General features: G+C 38.3%; 1 protein-coding gene across 1 annotated transcript; it reads right to left on the reverse strand.

The window, feature by feature from the left end:
• Positions 1-1,712: 1,712 nt before the first annotated feature.
• Positions 1,713-24,203, reverse strand: LOC139711074 (AP-5 complex subunit zeta-1-like). The gene is given in 19 exon segments (XM_071622993.1): positions 1,713-1,956; positions 3,370-3,379; positions 3,382-3,523; positions 4,164-4,274; positions 5,653-5,730; positions 7,183-7,315; positions 10,361-10,483; positions 11,323-11,409; positions 12,512-12,717; positions 13,834-13,917; positions 14,707-14,894; positions 15,463-15,613; positions 16,519-16,556; positions 17,044-17,413; positions 17,850-17,956; positions 18,877-19,021; positions 20,111-20,315; positions 21,924-22,061; positions 24,148-24,203. Coding segments are annotated over 19 exon segments (2,499 nt in total). The 3' UTR covers positions 1,713-1,829.
• Between the last annotated feature and the right edge of the window lie 52 nt (positions 24,204-24,255).

The following is a 24,255-nucleotide window of genomic DNA, read 5'->3' on the forward strand; positions in this document are numbered from 1 at the left end:
GCCTACACCCAGGCTTCACTCACTTCAGGTATTCTGAATCGAGTGTTTGACCCTGCTCTCATGTGTTAATTGATTTTGTTTTAATCAATACTTCCACTGCCACAAGAATGCAGCAACTATGTCTTCTTCATAATATCAATGTACATCAGCCGATGAGAATTATATATTTTTAATCATTTTTATGTGAAACTTGCATTCTTCTTATGAGATGAAATGTGTTTGTTGTATGTTGAGTTCAGTATGTGGAAGAAAAATACACAAAGTTAATGCCATATACTTTATTCTGCACATGTTTTCTTTTTGTGTTTTCCCTTTGTCTGCATGAAATACTACTTTTTGAAAACTTGAAGGAAATATATTGAATGATTATTATGCTTTCATGCTAATTTGAGATTCATGACCCATTATGGGCTTTATATCATGAACAATGAAATTCAGTTGAATATCAACATACAGCATACAAAGATCGCTGGAGATATAAATGACAAGTCTATGGAAAAAGTATTTCATGATAAAATGACCTCTACGCCAACAGCTCTGAACAATACTCAGCACTATATATATCTCAACTACCATACAAAAATATCATCTCTTTCTGCATAATATTTGATGTATATTCATATACCCTCTATACACATCACATTCTGTAGTAATTGCACCCTAATGAATAGGATATATGGCATATTCAAGACTATAAGAACATGAGTACACACACCTACAAAAAAGGAAAAAAAAACTAGTTAGGAGACTAAATGTACATGTACCTGATAATAGATTTTGCACATTTACCTTATTGCAATGAATATGTACTAGTCCTTTCTCTGTCTCAAAAGAAGCATACCTTGACATCAATAATTCTTTGAGATGAAAACACAAGGAGACAAACTACTTCTTTAAGAGTATTCAGTTCAATAAGGTAATCCAGAGAGATTGGGCAGTGAGGAAACTGTTGCACATGTCTGGCATTAATAGACTATCCACTGGAACAAGGCTGTTTGACTGCTTGAACATCAGATAAATGGCAGTGTGGTCTCAAGCATGTGGAAAAATCATATGCGATTGCTTAAAATGCCCTTACAAATAACACAATGTTTGCACGATCAGAATCAAATTTGCATATTTTCTTCAGCGTGAGCCCATCTCGGTTCAATTTCAGGACAGTATGACGCCTGCGTAAGGATGCATAAAGCTAAACACTTCAAGGTGCCTTGCTAAGGCCATAAAGGCCACTGATCTAGCCACATCAAGGCTACCTGCTCAGGAATAATTCAAGACAGGATATTCAGTAAACAAAATATATATTTTGAACATACTGTAGTAAAAATTTCAACTCACAAGGTCTTTAACACATTGGGCAGTTGAGGTACCAAACATTGGTACAGATGATTTTATTTGGTCCTCTCCAAAGATCGTTTTAGCTGCATGAGTTGACAGGAAGCCTTGTGGAAAATTGGGATTAGTATTAGGATGTGTTCTTGGAACTGAGGACACCGTTTCTGTTCCTTGTGAGGTTTCTGGCTGAATGCACGGCTTAGCACATTATTCAACAGGAAGAGGGATGGGGCAATGACCTGATGAACAACTCTGAGTCCTGAAGGGAATGTGGACAGGGCTATGTTCTTAAAATAGACCACAGTTCTGGGTACTAATAGGGGGATTAGGATTGGCCTTTATTCTTTGAAGAGACAATAGCCTCTTGTTCATTTGTCGCTATAAAAAGACTTGAGATTGAGCTACGCTTCTGGAATGGCCAACTGGTCCTAGTCCAACATCTCGTTGTCGAGGGAGCTGGGATCATATTCTGTTCCATGAGCGAGAGTTCCTGGTCCTCACGCAGTCTCTGGTTGGATGAGTTGACTAGCAGCCTTCAGTAGGAGTGGGACTGAGGTATTGACGTCAGAATGCCACCTACCGTCTACAATGGACGGTGGAGGACTCAGTATTGCTGACGCCACACTGTAGGGAGATAAGCAAAAATCAAGAAAGGGAATCACTGCGAAAGGAAAGAGATGCAAATTGATTTGACCATGCTAAGATTGCTGTACAATCTCATTACACTTGGATTAAAAAGGAAGATCATGATCTATATCAGTAAATCTAGTCAACTGGACTTACTTGTATTTTGGAGTAGCGACGTTTCACATCCTTTTCGGGACGCTTCATCAGTCCGACTGATCTTTGATTGTAATTGGTTGTTGACCAGTGACAGGGTTGGGAAATTTCAGAAAGCGCTGAGGAATCTTCCAAACTGCCGGATTGTAGGCTCCGGCTAGGTTGTGTCTCAGGCACCCTCCTCGGTTCCAATGAACCAAGGAGGGGGCCTGCAACACAACCTAGACATAACCTCAAAAGATTTCTTGGTGCTTTCTGAAATTCCCCCGACCCTGTCACTGGTCAACAACCAACTGCCGCCAAAGATCAGTTGGCCTGATGAAGCGTCCTGGAGAGGAGGTGAAACATCGCTACTCCAAAATACAAGTAAGTCCAGTTGACTAGATTTACTGATATAGATCATGATCTTCTTTACCTGGATGACTGAAATCATTCACAGACACTGAAAAGGAAGAGAAAAGTTTTACCCACTTCTAAGCATAGTCATAAGTGTTTGTTTTTAACTCAGAAATATATTTAAATTTCAGTACACTTTCACACTTCTATATTTCTTCAATTGTCAGTGGCAAAACAGAATGTTACATATTCATTTTCTCCTCTTAAGAGGTCAATAATAACAAATTATAAATATAATACATGAACACACTTACAAGTTATGCATGTGATACATATACACACATAAAATGTATGGTATACCTACATAAATTTTCCTCTCCAAAACTGTTTTTTTTTTTTCATAAACACAGCCCTGGGACCTGTTTCATAAAGCTGTTCATAAAGTTACGAACAATTTACAAGCGACTGGTGATCAGTTCTGATGTGCTATACTTATCAGAATTTCCATTATTCAGCACAAGAACTGATCACCAGTCGCTCGTAAGTTGTTCGTAACTTCATGAACAGCTTTATGAAACACCCCCCTGGTAACACATGGTGCACTTTTGGATAAATAATCACACAGTGCAGGGGAAGCGGTATATATATTTTTTTTTCAGGGTGCGGGATGGGGTGGGAGGGGGTGTCAAGGTCAATCGTCCTAGTCCTCCCAGTTCCTTATGACCCTTTACAGTAGAGCAAAGGCACAGATATGTGTACAAGGAGTGAAAGGGGAGGGGATGGATGGAGTGAGAGGGGGATGGTGGAAGAGGTAGGAAGATGAGGAGTGGAGCATTGGTAGTGGTGTTGGGTGTTGGGTGTGGCTGCCTGGAGGTTGAGGGGAAAGATTGCAGGAGGAGAAGAGAAAGGGGAGGACCTTACTCAGGCAGTTGAGGAGGTTGACAAGCTCGCGGGCCCGGCCGAGGAGGACCGCCTTGTCGTCCTCAGGAAACTTGCCCTTGGCCTGCTGCTGCTGGGAGATCTTGGTCAGGCAGAGAATGACTCTTGGAATCAGGTCCTGGCACCGGGAGGCCAGCTGGAACCAAGCCCAGGGAGGAGAGGGGGAAATTCCAGTGTTCACTCATATGGGAGTCATACATTCACAGACACATATGAAAAGCATCAGCTTCACATTCTGTAGCTTATATGCCATGATCATTTTTGGGCATGACTTTCCATGTTAAAGACAACAACAACAACAAAACCAAAAGTATAAGAGTGGACAGAAGCAAGACAACTAGGTAATACATGCATATTTATCTTACTTTCTTTCAAAAACATTATTCATACTGTTTCAACTACAGCATGATGAAACAAGAAGTTAAGGCAAATACAATTATATCAGCATAAAAATACAAAGTGAAATAACTAAAATACCTCACATTTCTGCACGCATCAGCTTGCACTAAAACTTTTGTTTTAGTTTGTATTGACACGATATGTCAAATGTGAACATATAATTTTTTTTTCTTAAAAATACACTGCAAAAGTTGTCCTTTTGCTTTAATTCTCTGTGCTCACTTACACCATGGAAATGAATACTAAAATGCATCAAGATGTCTAAGATACATCAAGAACTTAGAATAGAAGGAAGGGGGAGGGTCTGAAAAAACTGGCATCACAATCTATGACGATTAGAAATCCTTTCTTTGCCTGACCATCGGTCATCCACTCACCTTGGCAAGAGTGGTCATCATGATGGCCATTAGTCTGACCGAATAGGGGGGCGTGCCTTCCGACGAGGCTAGGACCAAGACCGAAACCTCGTAGAGCAGGGTCTCCAGTGACTGTGAATCAAGATATCATACAAGTACATTACCTACATTTCCAAGAGAAAATATCTTCAACAACATGGTTCATATATGTGATCAGCAGCTACAAGAGAAATTAAGTGAAACAAACAAACAAACAAACAAACAAACCCCATAAAGTTGATTACAGACCAATGTTAGCAAACTTTAAAAGATGAGCCAGGTGCCTGCTTTTAAATACTATGCACCATTATAGAGACATATTCTCCATCAATAATCATCTGAATTATGAGATACTAAATCCATCAGAAAAAGTCTATCATATATCATGTACAATTAAAGTATCCATGTCAGAACAGCATTTTCATACATAATATATATACACACACACAATATGGTTGTTACAGTGATGAGTTTAAAATTGGTAAGGGCCATAAATTATATTGCTGTGATTCTAAATACCATGTGAACCTGCTACTTCTGTTTTCAAGGGAGAGGTAGGCAGGGCAAGATTAGGATACATATCCATTACTTCGGCTTTGCTGTACTCAATGGATTATAAAAGTTGGACAATCAGTCAATCAATTTCATTGGCTGGCAGGATTGACCCTTTAGTGTTAGAAAAAGAAGGATTCCTTACTACACTGGGGAGCAAAAGCACATCATGGCTTGATATAAAGCTATGTCTTCAAAAAATGCTCCTTGTGACATCAAATAATTGTGTATCCCGTTGAATCTTGAATACTGTAAAAGTGGAAATTTTCGCGGTGTTGTAATTTTCGCGCATTTCGCGCAACCAAAAACTAGCGCAAAAATAAAAGCACACGAATACTTTTGCCTGCCATATGTTCCTGTGCGTGATGTCTTGATTCCGCGGAATTTAATACACATAAAACTCTTCTTACCGGGTCAAGCGCAAAAAAATTAGTCGCGCGAAAATATCCACTTTTACAGTAGGGACAATGTTTCCAACAATTACATATGTGAATGTGTTCTTTCTATTCCCATGGTATTTCCAAAATCCAGAAAAGCCTGATGATTATGTTGCTGCTCCACTGAATATAACTTGATATGTTAAAATCTACCTGGATACAAAAATGCTCCTCATCTGTGAAAGTAGCAGATCACCAGTAATGGAGCATCCAGTGTTATTGAGCTGCTCTTCTCAACCTTTTTCAACCCGAGGCCAACTTTGGCCCCTACAAAATTTTTTGAGGTCCTGTAAGATTGAATGCAAATCTTGTTTATTTCATTATTGGCGAACATCGCAGCCCACCTGCGAGAGCGTGCAGCCCACTGGTTGAGAAGTGGGGAAAAAGAGCATCTCTGTGACATAGGAAACATAACGAAATCATGGAAGGATAGACCCGCTCTTTCCCTCGTAGTATTTTTCCAGCAAAGTTGCTCCACTCACCTCACAGTAGATGATGATGAGTTCCATAGTGCAGCGTCTGTCGTACATGGATGCTGTGTACTGGCCTATTATCCACACCTGCATGTGTATGAGGGAAGTAATGACAGTGAATTTGATTCAAAACTCTGATAACATTGGTCAATGGATATTGCAGAGAGAAAGAAAGAGAGAGAGAAACAAACACATGTATTATAAAAATAGAGAGGGAGAGACAACAGATATAGACAGATAGACAGAAAGACAGATAGATAAACAGATAGATAGATAAATAGATAGATAGATAGACGAACAGATAGATAGATAGATAAAAAGATAGATAGATAGATAGATAGATAAACAGATAGATAGAGAGATAAAAAGATAGATAGATAGATAGATAGATAGATAGATAAACAGATAGACAGATAAACAGACAGAAAGGTATTTGTTGAGACAGAGACAAAGACAGATAGAAAATTTAGATTCATTTCTGCCAGTAGACTAGCCAATCACAGACTTACAAAAAAAAAAAAATACTGTGATATCCAAAGAGAGGAGAGCAGTGGTAGTAAGCATATCATGCACTCTCCCTTCTCAAATTATTTCAGGCAATTCATCAAAGTAATGTATTAAGCAGTGATCATCACAAAGTGTAACTCAAAACTCACTTGGCATTCTAAATTCAGACTGACTGAAAACTAATGAGTTGTAAGTGTGGGCCAAATGGATATACTAGTCACATTTCTCTATACCTGTAACCTCTGTGGATGTGAATTCAAAGAACTTCCTCTAGATCTGGAATAGTACAAGATGTTTTTTCCTTAACATATCAAATCAGTTGGATGAAGAGCCTGCTACTGAGTGCATTATGACTGCTCATGATTGGAAATTTGCTTTGGTGAATTGATTCCTCTAATGCTTTGCAAGAACACGTGACTCATAATAGTTTTCCTACAGTGTGGCTGATTATGATGGAGGTGTTGTGGTTTAGTGGTAAGACATGGGACTGTCAATCATAAGGGCCCTGGTTCAAGTCCCCCTGCAAGTAGTTCATGTCTTGCTTTCGCAGTATTAGAAACAGGTGAACTCATCGTCTATGGCCGAGCACAATAAGATTACTCACATAAAAACATCCCCTTTTAAAGGCATTATTTACCATTTGCAGATGAAGCAAAAACCCAGCTTTAGTGCCTCAAAATAGTTCCAAAGTGAGTTAGGGATAGAAACAACCGGTGCATAAAAGTTGCTCAGTATAATCAATGTCAAATATTGTTAAATACACAAAATGTGAACAATAAGTATAATAAAATGGTTTCTAGACTAAACCCTCTACAGTTACGGTTTAGTGAGAAATAGAGTGATATCTCCTTATATTTCAGCTTTATTGCAAGATTTTTATATGGCAGGATGTTTTGTGATACAACTGACCTACACATAGGCATCAAATGTAATACCTCAAACATTTTTCAAATCACTGCTCCCAATGGTAAACAGTACCTTTAAGACAGATGAAATGAAATGAAGTGTGAATTAAAAAAAAAAAAAGCATACCACATGTGCAAAGAAATCCTCTTTGCCTGTGATGTGTCCCAGAGCACCTATAAAGTCCAGCAGTTCAGTCTTCTGGTCCACCACCAGGCTGGGATAGAGACGGAAGATCTCCAACAGCTCTCTACTCAGAACCCTACCAAAAAAAAAAAAAAAACCACCCCAGCATATGCATAACTGTATAATGCATACAGCACAATGTTTTGCAAGCATGATACTTTGCAATATTGGGACTTGATGAGGCAATTTTGTAAGTGGTCAAATTTGCAATCAAGAACGGCGGTAATAGAGTGATTATGTATTATCTATGTCAAGGAGAACTGTTTTGTGATTTCTTAACTTGCATGTGATATACAGTGCATTTGGAGTAGGGGTGTTGTTGATGTCAGCCATCTAAAAAAAAATGTATATAGACCTATCAGCTCCAAAAATACAAATGAATATTATAGTAAAACTGTATCACTGTCTGTGGGTCACAAACATGAATGTCACATGTTTGAATGGAAGGTCTATTTGACCTTCGCTCCTCAAATATACTGCACGTAAAATTAGACTCCCGTCGCTGTAATCTTTAAAGAAGAAATTTTCACCTTAAAAACCTTTCCAACATTCAGTTAAACTTTTAAGCATATCATGATACCACCATTCCATTTCTCATGCTACATTGTATTTCTAAGATGGAAAGCATAAAGGACTCTTTAAGCTGAGATAGTTGTAAACAAAAACTCCCTCTATCAATCAATACTTGACCTTTTCTTGTCCAACACAAAGAGGTCTTCAATGCCTTGAACAGTGCATTGTTACAGAGCAATAGACTGTGAAAAGCCCCAAAACCCACCCTGTGTGATCCTATGGGGCAGAACAGCTAAACAATGACACAAATTAAAGCAAACCCCTACACTGTGCTTCTATCAATAGCACTGTCAAAAAAAGGTGGCAACTGTTCTATTACAGCTCACACTTACTCTAAGCATATGTGACCGTGCACCTCAAAACGAACATAAAGTCGCACACACTGATTTTGCGTGAGGACTGAAAATAAGTGAAATGGGTCAACCTAGCCGAACTTGACTTTTTCATATTTTCTGAAAGAGCGGGTCTTTTTTTACATTATGCTAAAATTTGGTATCATAAAACGGGCAGGAAAGTATGTTTTTTAGCAGTTTATTTCGAACATTTTTGGTAGAATAGTGTGATTAGGTGTGTCTTTAGAATCCCTTTTTCATTTCTGAAAAACCTTGTCCACACTCTTCACTTTCAACTCTAATAACTTTTGAAAGGATAGTGCTACTGCTGTGAAAGTTGCCATTAATTATAGACAGAATGTGTTAATGAGGCATGCTTAATTTCATTTTAATCTTATAATCCCTTCATTGTTGTTACTCTGGTGGTTTACTTCCTGTTTTTTGTCCCATTCATCGCGCAGCCAGCATGGTTTGGTAAAGATTAAGCGTTTGAATAGACACTGTACTTCAGAGCCTCTTTTCTCAGTTCACACTTTCCTGAGTTTGTGCTTTCTTTCAAATATTTAGATAGGTTAGGAAAGTCCATTTGATTTGAGTTATACATCATTTTAAAGCTTAAAGTCTGTTCTTTCAGAATATTATCTTAACTAAAAATTCATGTCTGGCGACTTTTTGTTTGTTTTGAGGTGCAGTGTCACATATGATAGACTTATTTTTAGATCGTTTGTTCACTTTGGCTTTCAGATATAGAAAGAGAGAAACAGGACAAAGCTTTCCTGACATGTTGGACAATTCAAAATAATTCCAATTACAAACCATACTTAACTATTACAACTTGGGATTGAGGTTGCCATGAATTAAGTTATCACAAAACAGAAGACAAACAAAGTAAAACAATAAAAAATGTAAACTTGACCAGTATAAATAATGTAGGGCGGAGGTTTGGCTCAGTCGGTAGCGCGTCTGCTTCACGATTCTAAGGACCCCAGTTCGATACCCAGGTCCCACTGAGCAATGTTGTGTGTAATCATACTGTCCCCTCTTGTAAGAGGCAAAACACTCTATCCCTCAAATAGGACAAAAAATGAAGGTCCCGTGTGTGAGAGAGTCAAAACTCATGCACGTAAAAGATCCCACTTCATTTCTTCATCTCAAAGAGCAGGGTGTTTAGCCCTGTGAAGTGGTCCCGCCTTACATACAACTGGACCCAATGGAAGACCAGCTATTGCAGCTGAATATGGGCTATCCAGCAATCTTCTTAGATGGAAAATGAAACAAACAAATAGTGCAACAAAGCATGCATTCTAATTGACTTATTATGACTATAGCTTGGCTGCATCTATCTGACACATTCTAAAAGATGGCAATCCCATCTTTTTATTGGCCAATTTGCAGTGTCTTTCTGATTCACAATGAGAATAACAAGACACGAGACTTCTGCAGGTCACAGTGTATATTAGCCTTGCAGGCAGTTGTTAAGTATTCTTTTACACATAGATTTATAGGCAAAATGGTGATATACACATATGTAATGCCTATACCAGGGCTCGACACTAACGGTGGCCCGGTGGCCCGGGGCCACCAAAAATGAAAGTCGGGCCACCAAATTTCCAAAAAGGGCAAATTTGGTGGCCCGCCTCGGGCCACCAAAATTTTTTGAAAAGTATGTCAATAAATTCGTAACTTTTTGCGTCGGAAATTAGCAGTTAAATTTGTTCAAAGGATGGATGAAAAGGACTGAATGAATGCCTGAGAGCGAATGTTGCAAACCTGTTGAAGTTTATTTATGAGTAGATAATTATTTCCAACTTCTAATTCTTACTATCATAAATCTTAAATATTTGACTCATTAAAAAAAAAGGACTTTTAATGTTTTTTATTGTTTTTTCTTCGGGACACCAAATTTTTCTCTCGGGCCACCAAAAATTTGAAATTTAGGATTTTGGTGGCCCCATCGGGCCACCAAACAAAAACGTTAGTGTCGAGCCATGCCTATACATAACAAATATGAAAGCCAGGCCAGTCCAACACAATTCATTTCAATGTAATCCAATCCATGCCAATCTGATGCAATTCATTTCAATTTTACATTTTGTTACAGACCGCTGCAATGATCTGATCTGATTTGATCCTATCGAGTATGGGCTATATTTTAACATATTTTAACAAAACGTATCTAATGATAACGTAATACAAATATCATACGCACGACTTACTCTCTAACCTCCTTGGAGAATGAAGCTATCGGGTATATGATGGCTGATCGTTCCAGGATGATGGGAACAAGCTGTGACACGAGGTCATAATCTGCGTGTTGGAGCACAGTCTTGAAGTACAGCCTGAAATAAAGGTTAACATAGGGGCGAGATATTGCATTGATCGCATACAAATCTACCAGTATGTAAACACACACACACACACAATACTATACATGGAGAATACTGACATAGACTCACATGGACAGCAGTTTACATAAAATTCAATCAAAACTCAAGCAGCAATCTTTTACTGTTCCTTTTATATGAAAAGTCCTCATTAAGTGCCACACTCTGCAATATTGGTGACCACTTCCCTCTATACTGACATGTCTGTTGTGAATTGTTATCCCCTTTGTCTTCCCCTCCTTTTTTAAGATTGCAGAACAAGGATTACAGAACATTCTTTCTTGCTCTAATTTTCCTTTCCCTGCTGAAACAGAAAACAATTTACTCTTTGGGAAACCTCTATCCCTTTGCCTAGACTGCATTGCCATTAAGTAAATACAGTTCACTTATTTCATTTCATGTCATGTCATGTCATGTCATGTCATGTCATGTCATGTCATGTCATGTCATGTCAAGTCATGTCATGTCATGTCATGTCATGTCATGTCATGTCATGTCATGTCATGTCATGTCATGTCATGTCATGTCATGTCATGTCATGTCATGTCATGTCATGTCATGTCATGTCATGTCATGTCATGTCATGTCATGTCATTTCATTTCATTTCATTTCATTTCATTTCATTTCATTTCATTTCATTTCATTTCATTCATTTTATTATTATTATTATTTTTTATTTTTTATTTTTTTTTTTTTGGGGGGGGGAACTTTCCCCAATTTTCTCTTGATTGAATATCTACAAATTTATCACAAAAGGACACTGACCATGAAAGTGATCAACAGAGCTACATACCTGATGAGTGAGGGGACAGCTTGTGAGCAAATGACCACTCGGGGATGGGTAGATAGTCCACCTATCAACTTATAGAAGAATTCCAACCTGCAATGATGGAAGCATTTGAAATAAACAATGTAAGACAGCTAAGTTGACATTGGAGTGTTCTTTTGATCTAAACTTCCCTCCAGCTTTAATTTGGTATTTAGATCAGTTTGTATAGGTTTTTAGGCTGTCACCCATTCTAATTGATCTCTCCTTTATTCCTTTCATCACTTTCATTCCTTTCCTATTCGGTATGTGTCCATTCATTGATTCCCTACATCTGACTCTTTTGTTCAACATTCTGTGTAGTTTTTGTGAGTTAGGTTCTTACATTTTAGCTGGCCTCCTCCATTCCATTTACCTCTATGGTTCTCATAGTTAATGTGAACATGCAAAGATGCAAATATTCTTCATGCAAATTATGTTCATAGTTGGGAACTCTTCTGAGGGCAAACAGCCCCAGAATATAATAGCACACCCTAGGACTTCAAGTCTGCAAGACTTGTTCTTTACATGTGACCAGCACCATTTAGCCCCTCTACAACAACAACCACAATTATTATATAAAAACATGTACATGTATTTTTAATGCTTTGTTACAAGTCTAACTATGAAAAGTAAATGAGAAAAGACACATAAAATATATGTGTCTTTGTGTTCTCTTCATGCATTATATTGAAATGAAAAGAGACTAGGTGCTTGAAGAAAAAAGAGAGAAGAAAATGGCCAGCCAGGAAGGAGAGAGAGGGACAGACAGACAGACAGACAGAAAGAAATGAAGAAAGAAAGATAGATAGGTAAATAGATAGATGGATGGATGGATAGATAGATAGATAGATAGGTAAGTAGGGAGAAAGATGGATAGATAGATAGATAGATAGATAGATAAATGGATGGACGGATGAATGGATGGATGGATGGATAGACAGATAGACAGACAGACAGACAGAAAGAAAGGAAGATAGATAGATCGATAGATAGATGGATAGATAGGTAGATAGATGGATAGATAGACAGATGGATGGATGGATGGATGGATAGATGGATGGATAGATAGATAGATAGATAGATAGATAGATAGATAGATAGATAGGTAGCTAGCTAGCTAGATAGATAAACAGACGGACAGATTGTTGCAGTTATGTCACATGCCACGACTCACTTTGTCACCGTATCTCCGGCCCCTGACCTGGACCTCAGCACAAAGTTGAACCAGGGTTGGTGTGCCTGCTCCCTTAGGATACTGATGGAGGATAGCCATGACGGCTGGCGCTCCCCTAGGAAAGGGTTCAGCCGGAGTTGCCTCTCCCGGTGGCACAGGATCAGGGCTGCTGTGGTGCAGGGCAGGTCCAGCAAGGTGTGCAGCATCTGAACAGAATTATAGTGCATACAGATGCCACTGAACATTAGGGGCGGATCCAGGAGTTCCATAAAGAGGGGGCGCCTTTACAAAATTAAAGGAAGGCGCACCCACCTCCCCATTTTTTTTCTTTTTATTTCTTTTATTTGGCAAAAAATAAAGGGGGGGGGCACACCCGGGGTGCTCCCCCCTGGATCTGCCACTGAACATGAACTACACGTAAACATGCGCTTACTCATTTTCTTTGGCCACTTTCAAATATAAGCTTACATATTTTGTATTTTCACAATGATTTGATGCAATTTTTTTGTTTTAAAAAAAATCATATTGGGAAAGAAATTTGATGTGAATATGAATCCAAACACATGTACATGTAAAATACTAGCTGGTAATCTTCTTTCCCAGGCTAGGAGAAACTGTGTGTGGAACCAACAAACTTCAAGGCTACAACAAAACCACAACATGCGTGAAGTCTATATATTTAAACGCACTTGCTCACGTGGTGTTTTGGGACTTACTAATGTAATGTCACATTACTTGGTGTACAGCTTTCAGTTTGGGGCTGGCAAACTTAGTATTGGTTCAAGAAAATGCAATCACATAAAAAACAAAAAACAGTTTCATTTAGTCCATTGAGCGTCATCACTGCATGGATCCCTTAACCCATTGAGGACAGACAGACCCGAGTATACTCGGGACTTGTCCTCAATGGCCCGAATTCACGAAGGTGGTACAAATGAAATCATGGTTTAAACCATGGACAAAAACCATGGAGCGCCAAGTGTCGCACGGAATATTTCGTTACAAAATTGGTCATTTCGTCGACAAAATGACCGTTTCGTTAACAAAATTATCATTTAGTGGACGAAATTTTAATTTAGTTACAAAATGTTGTCATTTCGTTACAAAATAATCATTTCATCAACGAAATGACTGATTTCGTAACGAAATATTCCATGCGACACTTGGCGCTCCATGGTTTTTGTCCATGGTTTAAACCATGGTTTCATTTGTACCACCTTCGTGAATTCGGGCCAATGGGTTAACCTCAATTCACAGCTGCAGTCATATTATGTGTTAAACATGATCTAGAATCTACTCCGCTTCTTTCATACAATATGTACCTCTTTGGCACTTGTCGATGATATCAAGGCTGGCAAGATCTCCACAAAGTCAGACAGGAATGTGCGAGGATTCCACGCCAGGATCTAAATCATGAAAAAATATCGTAAAAAATAAAGTCCACAAAAGCATCTGTGATTGCAAAGAATTTAATATGAATCTGCTCACATTTCCTTATGCATTAATCCTAATACTTTTACATTGAAAGCAGCATGAAGAACCATATGAAATGTTCCAAAACTTGCTAAATACACACAAATGAGAGTATGTTCAAAAGAGGCTTATTATTCATAATTCCACTTATTCTATGTAAATATGTTCTACTTGCAAGGGGAATTGCCTTGATTCTGATTGCAAAATATACAGTGGTGGAATATGAAAAGAAAGCCTCTTTGAAACATCAAGGAGAGGAAGGCCATAGTCTATATACAGGTGCACAGCCATTCTACTCCAACAGTAACAAAGAAAGAAAAAAAAAAGATAAACTGCTTGCTCTTTATTGACAATCTAACCTTTGACCTAAACTCCATTGTACTGACTGCCTGATTTCCAATTTGATATTTTTTTTTCTGAAATTAACCATTTGTGAAAACAATGCTGAAATACAAGTTCCATGGAAATGCATCATCAAATCGACCCCTGTGTCATTTGCTTCATTTCCTTTTCTGACTACAATTTGTCAGCCAGAGTGTGCCCTCATTTGCCTCAAATTCAGCATTTCAGGAAACATCCTATTAGTAATAAAATCATCTATGCAAGGAAGGCTGAAAGTCATTTTTCACTCATGCACTTATCACTTTGTTCTGATGTATATATAAAAAAACAACAACTTGCCAACCACTGTGTCTGCTTTTAATTTTTGACCTGAAACTCACCCTGAGAATGCTTGGAAAGAACCTTTCCAGAAGGTCTGTCTCCAGGCAGAGTTTTGTCAGGTTCTTGAGAAGAAAGGTCACAATGTCAAAGGTCACAGTGTCGTCATACATGCGCTTTGTTATGACCTCTTCAAAGAGGTCGGCAGAAGTCGTTTCCTTGGGATTCAGGGCAACGTGCAGGGCTTCATCTGAAAATAAGTGGAAACAGGACATGGAATGGAGTGGTAAGGACTGTCCAAAGCTTACACTGCATGAATGGAAAGCCTTGACATGTTTAAAGCACAGGTTAAAGGTTTTATGACAAATAAATGCATGTTAATTTGTGTTGATTCATGATACCCTCCACATAACTTTTGCTGTGAAATGAATATCTAGAAACAATCCACATTTTTAAATATAATTTTTCTTCTACTTTTCCACAGATTACTTGGATATGCCCACCAAAAAACCTTCCAAACTAAGATTCTGGTTGTAACCTCCTCTGCCAATCATCGCTAAAGTACTGATATGATTAACAAATGACACTGGAATGCACGCTTCCAGAGACAGAGCATATCTTGCGTGTTCCCTCACCATGTCTTTTTTTACTCACATCAATATCACAGAAACATGCAAGTTATGTTAAGTCGAGGACTTTGGACTAGTCTTCAACGGGTTAAAGTGTAAGTATTGAAAAAACATGACTGAATTAAATTGTGAGTGTATAGACATGAATTCACAAAATGCCCGCTGTTAGCTTCGCACGAACTGACGTACTGTAATCAAGGAAGAACTGGAGGATGACTAGCTGCACCCTGGGCCACTTGAGGTTGGCTTGGGCCTGCTTGATGGCTGGGTAGAGTTTGGAGACAAGGGAGGTATCCAGCCGACAGATGACTATCAGGGTTTCTATGGCCTCCACCAGGCACTGTAGGACAACATGAGATAAAACTGTGTGCTTCTACAATACTGCTACACAGAATGTATGTTATACGTAAGTCATGCATGACAAAACTACATTGTATGCTTCGTAACATACGATAAGGGCAAGAACTATTTAATACTATGGTACTACTTTGGAAACAGTTTGTGCGTTTGTTTGGTGTTTGCTTAGCAAAATTATTACTTCTTGGGTTAAAAACAAAGCATGAAAAGATATTGAGTAATATCATACACACATCATAACAGTGATGTGAAGTATCTTCTCTAACATGTTTTGAAATCTATCATCGGTTGCTGAATTAAAACAACATATCTTTGGGAAGATCATAATGATTCTACAACCAGCTGATAAACTGGCAACGAATTGAACACTAGTTTCATATGACCAAGACTGATATCTCCTATAATGAATAAGACATAATATTTCACATGATATCAACATTTCTATGAACCTGTATGGCATACGCATGACATACCATCTTGACATTTTGAACATTTTGCCTTGCCAAACAGTACAATCTAGTGGATATATCTAGTGGATGTTGATCTTGAACTGCTTGATTATACTAACTTGCTGTTGCATTTTATATGCTATATCCCTAGGCAGCTCTATTTCAGGCAAGGAGAAATAGAGGACCCCTAATGCAGTTCGGAGAAGTCAGTTTCTTATTTTGATTGACAAAAATAAAATCAAAGTTTACAGCAAATCTATGTGAGAGAGATAAATACATCTTCTACATTAAAAGATGTGAATGCAAACTGAGTGAAAAAAAACAACAAAACCAAACAAAGCCATAAGAGCAGATATACAGTGACCAATAGAAAATAAGTTAATATCAAAACCAACTCAAGTATAGGAGAACAGATCTCTTCCACACTTCCAACACTCACTGCTTGAATCAGGCTTTGATCTTGGCTCTTGACAGGTTCTGTGCATGAAAAGTTGTAACAAATAAAATAGTATTAACAATTTGATTAATCTTTCAAATAATACAATTCAAGGCTGTACATATTGATGATCAGTCTAAGGAAGGCCAATATGATTACAGAGAAACAGCAGCTCACAACATACAAAATTAACAAAGCCTCAATTGTGATGGAGGCTTTGAAAATTAGCATTGTCTGCTAGGCAATGTTTCATCACATAAAAGTCATAATTGGGTAACATATGACCTTTCTTTTGCGAAAAGCGTCTATCCGGTTCTTACCTTAACTGCCCACTCCTTAGTAAAATAGGTGCAAATTTGTCTTCAGTTGCATAATGCATTTGGTTTTCTGCAAATACCTTGAGTCACACATTCTATGTTGAGTGAGCTTAGCTGGAACACTGGAATAAAATGTCAGTTGTTCTAATAGACTACTAGTTGAATAAGAGACCAAAGGACTTGAATTACTAAAAAAAGCGGGTTTACTCACTTCTGTGGCAAAGGTCAATGACCCTGAGGCAGTATTCACATGCTTTCTCAATCAGTGCCCTCCTGGCTTTGTTGGCAAACTTCCCTCCTCTTCCTCCTCCTTCTGGCGAGGTTGAGGCCGCACCTCCCTCGCTGACTCTTCTCCTCTCTCCTAGATTGGGCAGGCCCCGCCCACCCACTTCCAGACTCCGCCCAGGTCCCTGCAGAGCTGCCCCGCCCATCTGACCGGTGCCGGTGGAAGTTGTGGCGAGGAGCCAGGATCGGAGGCAGGAGAATGTGTGTATGTTGAGTCGCTGGTCGGGGCCGTAGTAAGGGGCGAGGCTGAGGAGCGTGAAGAAGTCCTGGCAGTCTTTGCCGTCAATCTCTGTCACCTAACAAACAAAGCAAAATTCAACATCTCACAGTCAATAGGATTGGCTACATGGTATCATATATTGCTGAAATCAAAAGCCTGCAAAACCTATGGTTTTTATTTTGTATTTCTTGTGATAACACTGTCAGATTCCACAAACCTTCCCTTTTATTGGAGAAATATAAACAAAGAAATATATTGGAGATGTAAAGCACTTAGGAAAGTAAACAACTTAAAAGACCACCAAAAAAAAAAAAATGTGACACAGTGTGCAGTACACTTTTCCACATACATTGGCAGTGATAACTGCTAGCTTCAAATGAGAATACTTATGGAATAAATGACTGGGCATGATGAATAAGAAGGGTGCCTCACACAGAGACACTGCCAACCAAACAATGAGATATCATGCAACAACTTTAGAGAGAAAAATGGCAGTTAGGAGGTAGGCTTACACTATCTTGTCTGCTCGACCTCTGCTTGCTGTAGGGACTGGGAGCTTGGAGAGTACTGGCATTGGACAACCAGTCACTCAGCTGGGATCCTACCACATAGACTTGCTCTAATGAAAAAGAGAAAGAAGCAAGATGCGGTGGTATATATATTTCATAGAAAACTAAACAAAGCAATATATATGTCTACATACCAGAGTATTGTATGCAGTAACAGAGACATTCATATCCCATTTATACATAGCCTATAATCTAGGCAGAGGATGCAGCTATAGTCTTATACTGTTGCGCTAAACATCCGATGCGGCAAGACTATTGTCTTTGCTGAGTGACCAATACGTCTGATGCAGCAAGATTACGAACAGTAGATGCGTGCGAAGCATCCCCAGCCTATATTCACTTCTAGTCATTGTTTTCTTATTATCGACTGAAGCAAGACGAGTGGATATAGATGGTGGATGCTTCCACTGTTGGTAGTCTCGCCGCATCAGACATACTACTTAGCAAAGGCAATAATCTCGCCACCTCATACATTTACCCAGCACAGAGAATAGCTCCATCCTCTGCCTAGATTATAGGCTAATTTAAACAGAGCATGTAGAGCCTTCCAAGAGCACTCCCGAAGCATTCTAAATTCTGTCTAAACAGACAATGTGGCTCTGAAGCACTCTAAAGTTTGAATGTCCCTCTTATTGGTAGGTTCCAGAACATTCCTGAAGCACTCTAACTTCTGTATAAATGGGCATCAGCATTTACAGTGCTCTGGAAGTGAGATGCAGCACAATGTGCCCAAGTTTGAAGTTTCCGCATCCAAAAGTTACCATGACAGTTATGCCTCAGTCAGCCACTCCATGTCCAGTCTCAACTGGCGCTGACTCTCACTCTCTCTCCCTCTTTCTCACATATAAACATTCTTCTGAAATGTGTTAAGCTGTACAAAGAAGGGATACCATCTTGCATTCAATCATTTGCCTAACGTAACCATGTTATAAAGCAAAGCATGAACACAAGACTTTCAAACTTTGCTTACCACTTGACAGAAGATCTCTTTGATGGGTTGCTATGGTGACCAGACCAGCCAGAGCCCTGCTCTGTATTTCCACATCAAATCCCACAGTAGACACCCACTTGACCATCTGAGAGACGAGCCTGTCTAGCTTGCTGTAGTTCCTCCCCTGGTAGAAGATGGATAAGAGCATTAACAATAAAAGAATTTAAGCTATACTCTCATTACAGCAAAGTCCCGTAGACTGACTTTGAAATATTTTGTCTTTGTCTTTCAGTTCATGTATTTCTGCATCACATTATTAAATTTACTTGAGTAAAATTCAAAATCTGCTACATACAAATTAATCTCTTCTTACTTTTACTGTCATGTTTGAGATTAGCCACAGCTATTTTTATTCTCAATCATTCTTAACTGACGGACATGAAGACAAAATGGTTTTCACATTGTCCTAGTAGAACAGTGTTCCATCCAATAGTTTGCAGTGGTCAGTAATTGTAAAATGGCCTTGAGACTCATGCATAACTTCATCACTGCAGACAGATTGCTTTAAACACTAATTGAATCACTTCCAACAGCAGACATATTGCAAATTTGGATAAGAAAAAAATGAGGCTGTCTTCAGAGCATTTATGTTTTATCTTTTCTATATGTGACAGTTTCTTTCTTCTCATGGGTAATAAACTGACCAGTAAACAAAACCAGAGAGGTCATCTTTTAAAGGCACATTCAAAGCTGTTTTCTTTCTTCACATTTACTTGGTGCAGATATCATTATTTTTCTTGTCCCAATGAATCATTATTAGAATTGAAATTAAAATAGTTTATAGATAGATAGGATTGAGAACACACAAATCACATTACATCTATTTTGCTATGAGATCAAATCTCCCACAGTCTCAAATATGTTTAAGGTAATGGTCTTTGAATCTATGGTTCAACTTTTTTTTTGTTGCTTTGTCTCTGTTTTTTAATCATTCACATTTTGGGTATTCTGTTGCCATTTGCATATTCTTTTTCATATATTGGATCTATCACACTTTTATAAACATTTCTTACATTTGTACAGTAGGATGTTATCATTTACCATGGCACAGAACCAACAGAATCACAATGCCAATTGTTGCAACACACAAAACAGCAATAAATCAACTGAACCCAAATTTTCTCTACTCACTGTCCGCAGATAAGCACATCCAAGAATACGCAAATTGATGTTTTCATTTTTCTTTTTTGTTTGCTAGTCTGGGACATCTCACCTGGGCCAGGATGACAGGAAGTAGATATGGTACGTGTCGGAGGTCACTGGCCTGCCCTGCCCCCAGCTCAACATCCAGCTGGGGGCTGGGGCCATACTCCTGCAGAGCTGCACTGCACAGCAGACTCACAGGCTCCAGCTGGGAAAGGCTCGTGTTGGTGCCAAGAACAACGATGCACAAGGCACGCAGGAGATTCTTGGGCAATCTGGAGCAAGAAATCAGATGGAAAATGAAAACAAGCAAACAAAGAATGACAATCAATCAAACACTTTCATTTCATTTGGAGTTTCATCCTCATTCAACAATTTATATTGCTCAATATACCATAGGCATAAAATAAATGTTTTTAGCAATCTAATGTGGTAAGTGGAAACATCATACAAGCTTCTTTCATATGAATGAAGTTAACACTATCCAGTGCTTGATCTTATTTCTATATTTCTTGTTTGATATCACAGTAGCAATACTATTGTACATTGTAGTATAAAGATGAGTTTGCAGAGCACTTGCACTGAGTAAAGAGAGAATTTGTTCCCCCCCCCAAAAAAAAAAAAAATATGTACAATAACATTGTGTCAGTTTATTTCATAATAGACAGATTTTAAAAACAGCTTACATTCAATTTACAGCAACCTCATTAACAATGCACAAGTAAAACTTGACCATTATTTCAATATCAACATCAACATTATCTGCACTATATGATACGATGTACCGATAGTCATAGTGATAACACACAAATCTGGATTACAGACAATTCCAGCATTACGGACATTACATTCAAAGAATATTTTTGTGAATTTGTGGGCTTATTTAACAACTCAACATGATCATTCTGAACCCATTCATGGTATTGTTATAAAGCGTTCAGCCTGAAGTGTTAACAGTCTGAGTTTTGGTTAGCCACTATAAATCATTTGGTAGATATAGCCCCAAAAATGCTTGCCATTATGGACATCATATTTTTTGGGACATAATCATTCACTTGCATTTGGATGTGTTGAAAAACTTATGAAATTGAGCATGAAGAACAAGTTATTTTTTTCTGAAATGAGTGATTAGGTCCTGTTCAAGTTGTAGATTGATAATTGTGTACAACAGATTCAGCATTTAGTCTACAGGTTCACAAGTGTAGCATTACAGACATTACAATTTTAGCATGAGAGACATTACAACCTTGTCCACTTTTTACAGTCCTGATATTCCTATTCAAACACAGTACCAGTATCTATCTAAGACAAGGCTATTACTGGTGTTTTCTTTTGAAATAAATTCTGAAGTATTGATGAATATGGAACAATGTGAGTCAAAGATTATGTTTTTACAAAAATATAAAAAATATTGCCCCCAAATGTGTTTTTTTTAAAGAAAAGAATGATTAATTGCACTTCAATTGTATCAAAATATGCCTACCACTCAAATAAAAGAACTTGACGAGTTCTACAATTTGATACTATTACTAAATTTGTCCCTGTAGCTCATACATTATTCAAATTATTGCAGATTTATGTTTAAGAAAACTTTCATTTTCATGGAATTGCCCTTATGCCTTTTCTAGTATAAATGCAAAGCAAATAATGGTGTATTATAGAGCAGTGAAGTGACGATGTTACAGTCTTTTGTTTGAGTATGGTTAGCAACCAAGGTGCTCACAGATATTCAGGCCACACAAAATTGTCTTGAACCAGTTTTCACGGCAATGAATGTCTATGATGTCACCCTTCAATTATCTACATACAGTGCAAACAGTTTCAGATGCACCTGTAAAAATGTTTATTTTTTTACAAGCATGAAGACATAGGACTTTACGTACTCTCTGTGATGTTTTGTGCATGATATTGTCAGGAGAAGTCTTCTCAAGCTCTGGATGCATTGGGCAGCTGGGGTACCTGGCAGTAAGGCACGGTGAGCTTCAGAGTAAATGCTATCTAGCTCCCTCTTTGTCAAACCTCTGAAAAAAGGAAAGAGTGACAACAGAGCATAACTATTTTGTGAATTGTACTGGACATAAAATTTAATTAAAACCTTCAGTGAATATTAGCAACCACAAACTGAGAATGACTGCAGGTACATGTACATTAAAGTAAAATAGAAATACACATACTTGTACCTAGTAAGCAAAAATAGGTCTATTGTAATGCACTAAATTTACTAAATTTTACTAGACTATCTAAGTTTAGTTCTACTTCTAGTCATCTCAATGATGGCCAATCTCATGATCTTGAAGTAGAAATACGAGTCTACTCTAGAATAGACCCAGACATGCCAGAAGCAATGCTAGGTCTGACACTTCTCTTGGGTAGAACTTGTACACAGTGTTACTTTTGTTAGTGGGAGTAGTGTTCGACTAGCTAGACACTCAGGGGCGGAATTCCGTAAAGGGGGCGCCCACACCCCCCCCCCCCCCATTTTTACTTTTCACTTTTGTTTTAACAAAAAAATAAAGAGGGGGTGCGCGCCCAGTGAGCCCCCCTCTGGATCCACCACTGACACTGCACTGGCCATTTAATTACAGCTGCAGTCATGATCAATAAAGTCAGTTTATAAGCATTTCTAATTAAGTTTAATCTAGGTCTAGAATTTGAGAGACGTTGACCGAAAGATTGGTCTGTATCTGGTCATCGGGGATATGTTACGGGGAAACTGCGTCTGGCTCCACGGAATCCCCTCCACGGGCACGGAGGAGAGCTATGAGAGCCGATAAAGTAAAAATTCAAAACGTCATTGACTCCTCTGGACAGACGGAGACAGATTTTTCCGTCTGACTAAAGTTTAATAGAAAGGGCAAAGGCTATTCTATGATTTATATTTAATGTAAAAAGCACCAATTTTCGGACACTTCAGATTTTCTGCAATATTTTCTCAACTCAAATAATACTCTACAAAATTATATAATTTATAACAATATATGTTAAATACATCAACCTACTTTTTCCAAATATTGATTTTGTAAAATACATCATAAAATTTCACAAAATTCCTAAATATCATAACCTTGTCAATTCCCCAAAATTCGGATAGCCTCTTCAAAATTCGGACACGCGCTGTGCGCGTTCAATGTAGATACGCACACAAGGCCGCTGAAAAATGAGTGCGCGCCATACCTTGTTTGCGCAAGGTTGCATAGGGGACATTGCGGCACCCGTTCGTGTCTGAATTTTGGTGACTCGGCACTTAATTGCATTCAGCCCCTGTAGAAAATCTACATCTATTCACTGCATCAGCACGTACGTAGATTTTGTTTTTCTTTTGTGTTTTTGAGGATACCATCAAACTCTGAGCTTGCGATAAGCAAACAATCTCGTGACAGAACGGTGTAATTTTTCAATTTTTAGCGCTTTTCGGTGACCCTGATTCTTTACACGGGACCCAATTCGCGTGTGCTTTGGAAAAGTTGCGCCAATTCTGTGTTTTTGACGGCAAAATTTGGGATTTTAGATAGATTTTTTTTAGGTGACTCAGGCACTTTCCTGTAGTGAATGAGTGTGCCAGTATGTGAAACGATGTGATATGCGTGTGTTGTGATGGTAGAATTTGCTGGCGTGTGATAAGTGACAAGTCCTATGTAGTCCCTGTCCGGATTTTGGAGGCCGGCCGAAAAATTGGGGGTTTTACTCTAACGTGTCATTAGATCTTAGAACTAGTCTACTTAACTTAAGTTTAGGTCTAGATCTACATTGAGAACAGAAGCATAAATAACAATTTCAGTTGTTCTTTAGAGTACAAGTAGGACCGGGCATCTGTTGGATTCATAAGATAATTCAGTTCATCCGTACGACACGACAACCATATAAATATCTTATTATGTAGGGTTCTAGTCTAGCTATGCGTACGTTTATGTACAAGAACGTGAGAATTGAACAATAACATGGAAGGAAGTTAGTGGGACTACAAAAGCAATTCGCCTTTGAAAAATCAATTGTTTGCAATCTTATTACCAATATATCGCCAATAATGATAGCTAATCGATTGTTAAAATTACTTAATTAAGTGATCACACATATAACATACACAGATATTAGAAATTAATGTCTCACCGTTCTCTTAAGAGCAGTGACTGGACTCTCTCTACTCTCTGCATGGGCGCTGCCATTTTCTTTTAAGCTTTTCATATTACTTTTAAAATTATGGACGGTATTATAAAT

Source organism: Diadema antillarum, unplaced genomic scaffold, assembly GCF_040938485.1.
Source record: "Diadema antillarum isolate AM-2024a unplaced genomic scaffold, OU_Dant_1.0 seq00001606_RagTag, whole genome shotgun sequence".
In the NCBI taxonomy this organism is placed as follows: Eukaryota; Metazoa; Echinodermata; class Echinoidea; order Diadematoida; family Diadematidae; genus Diadema; species Diadema antillarum.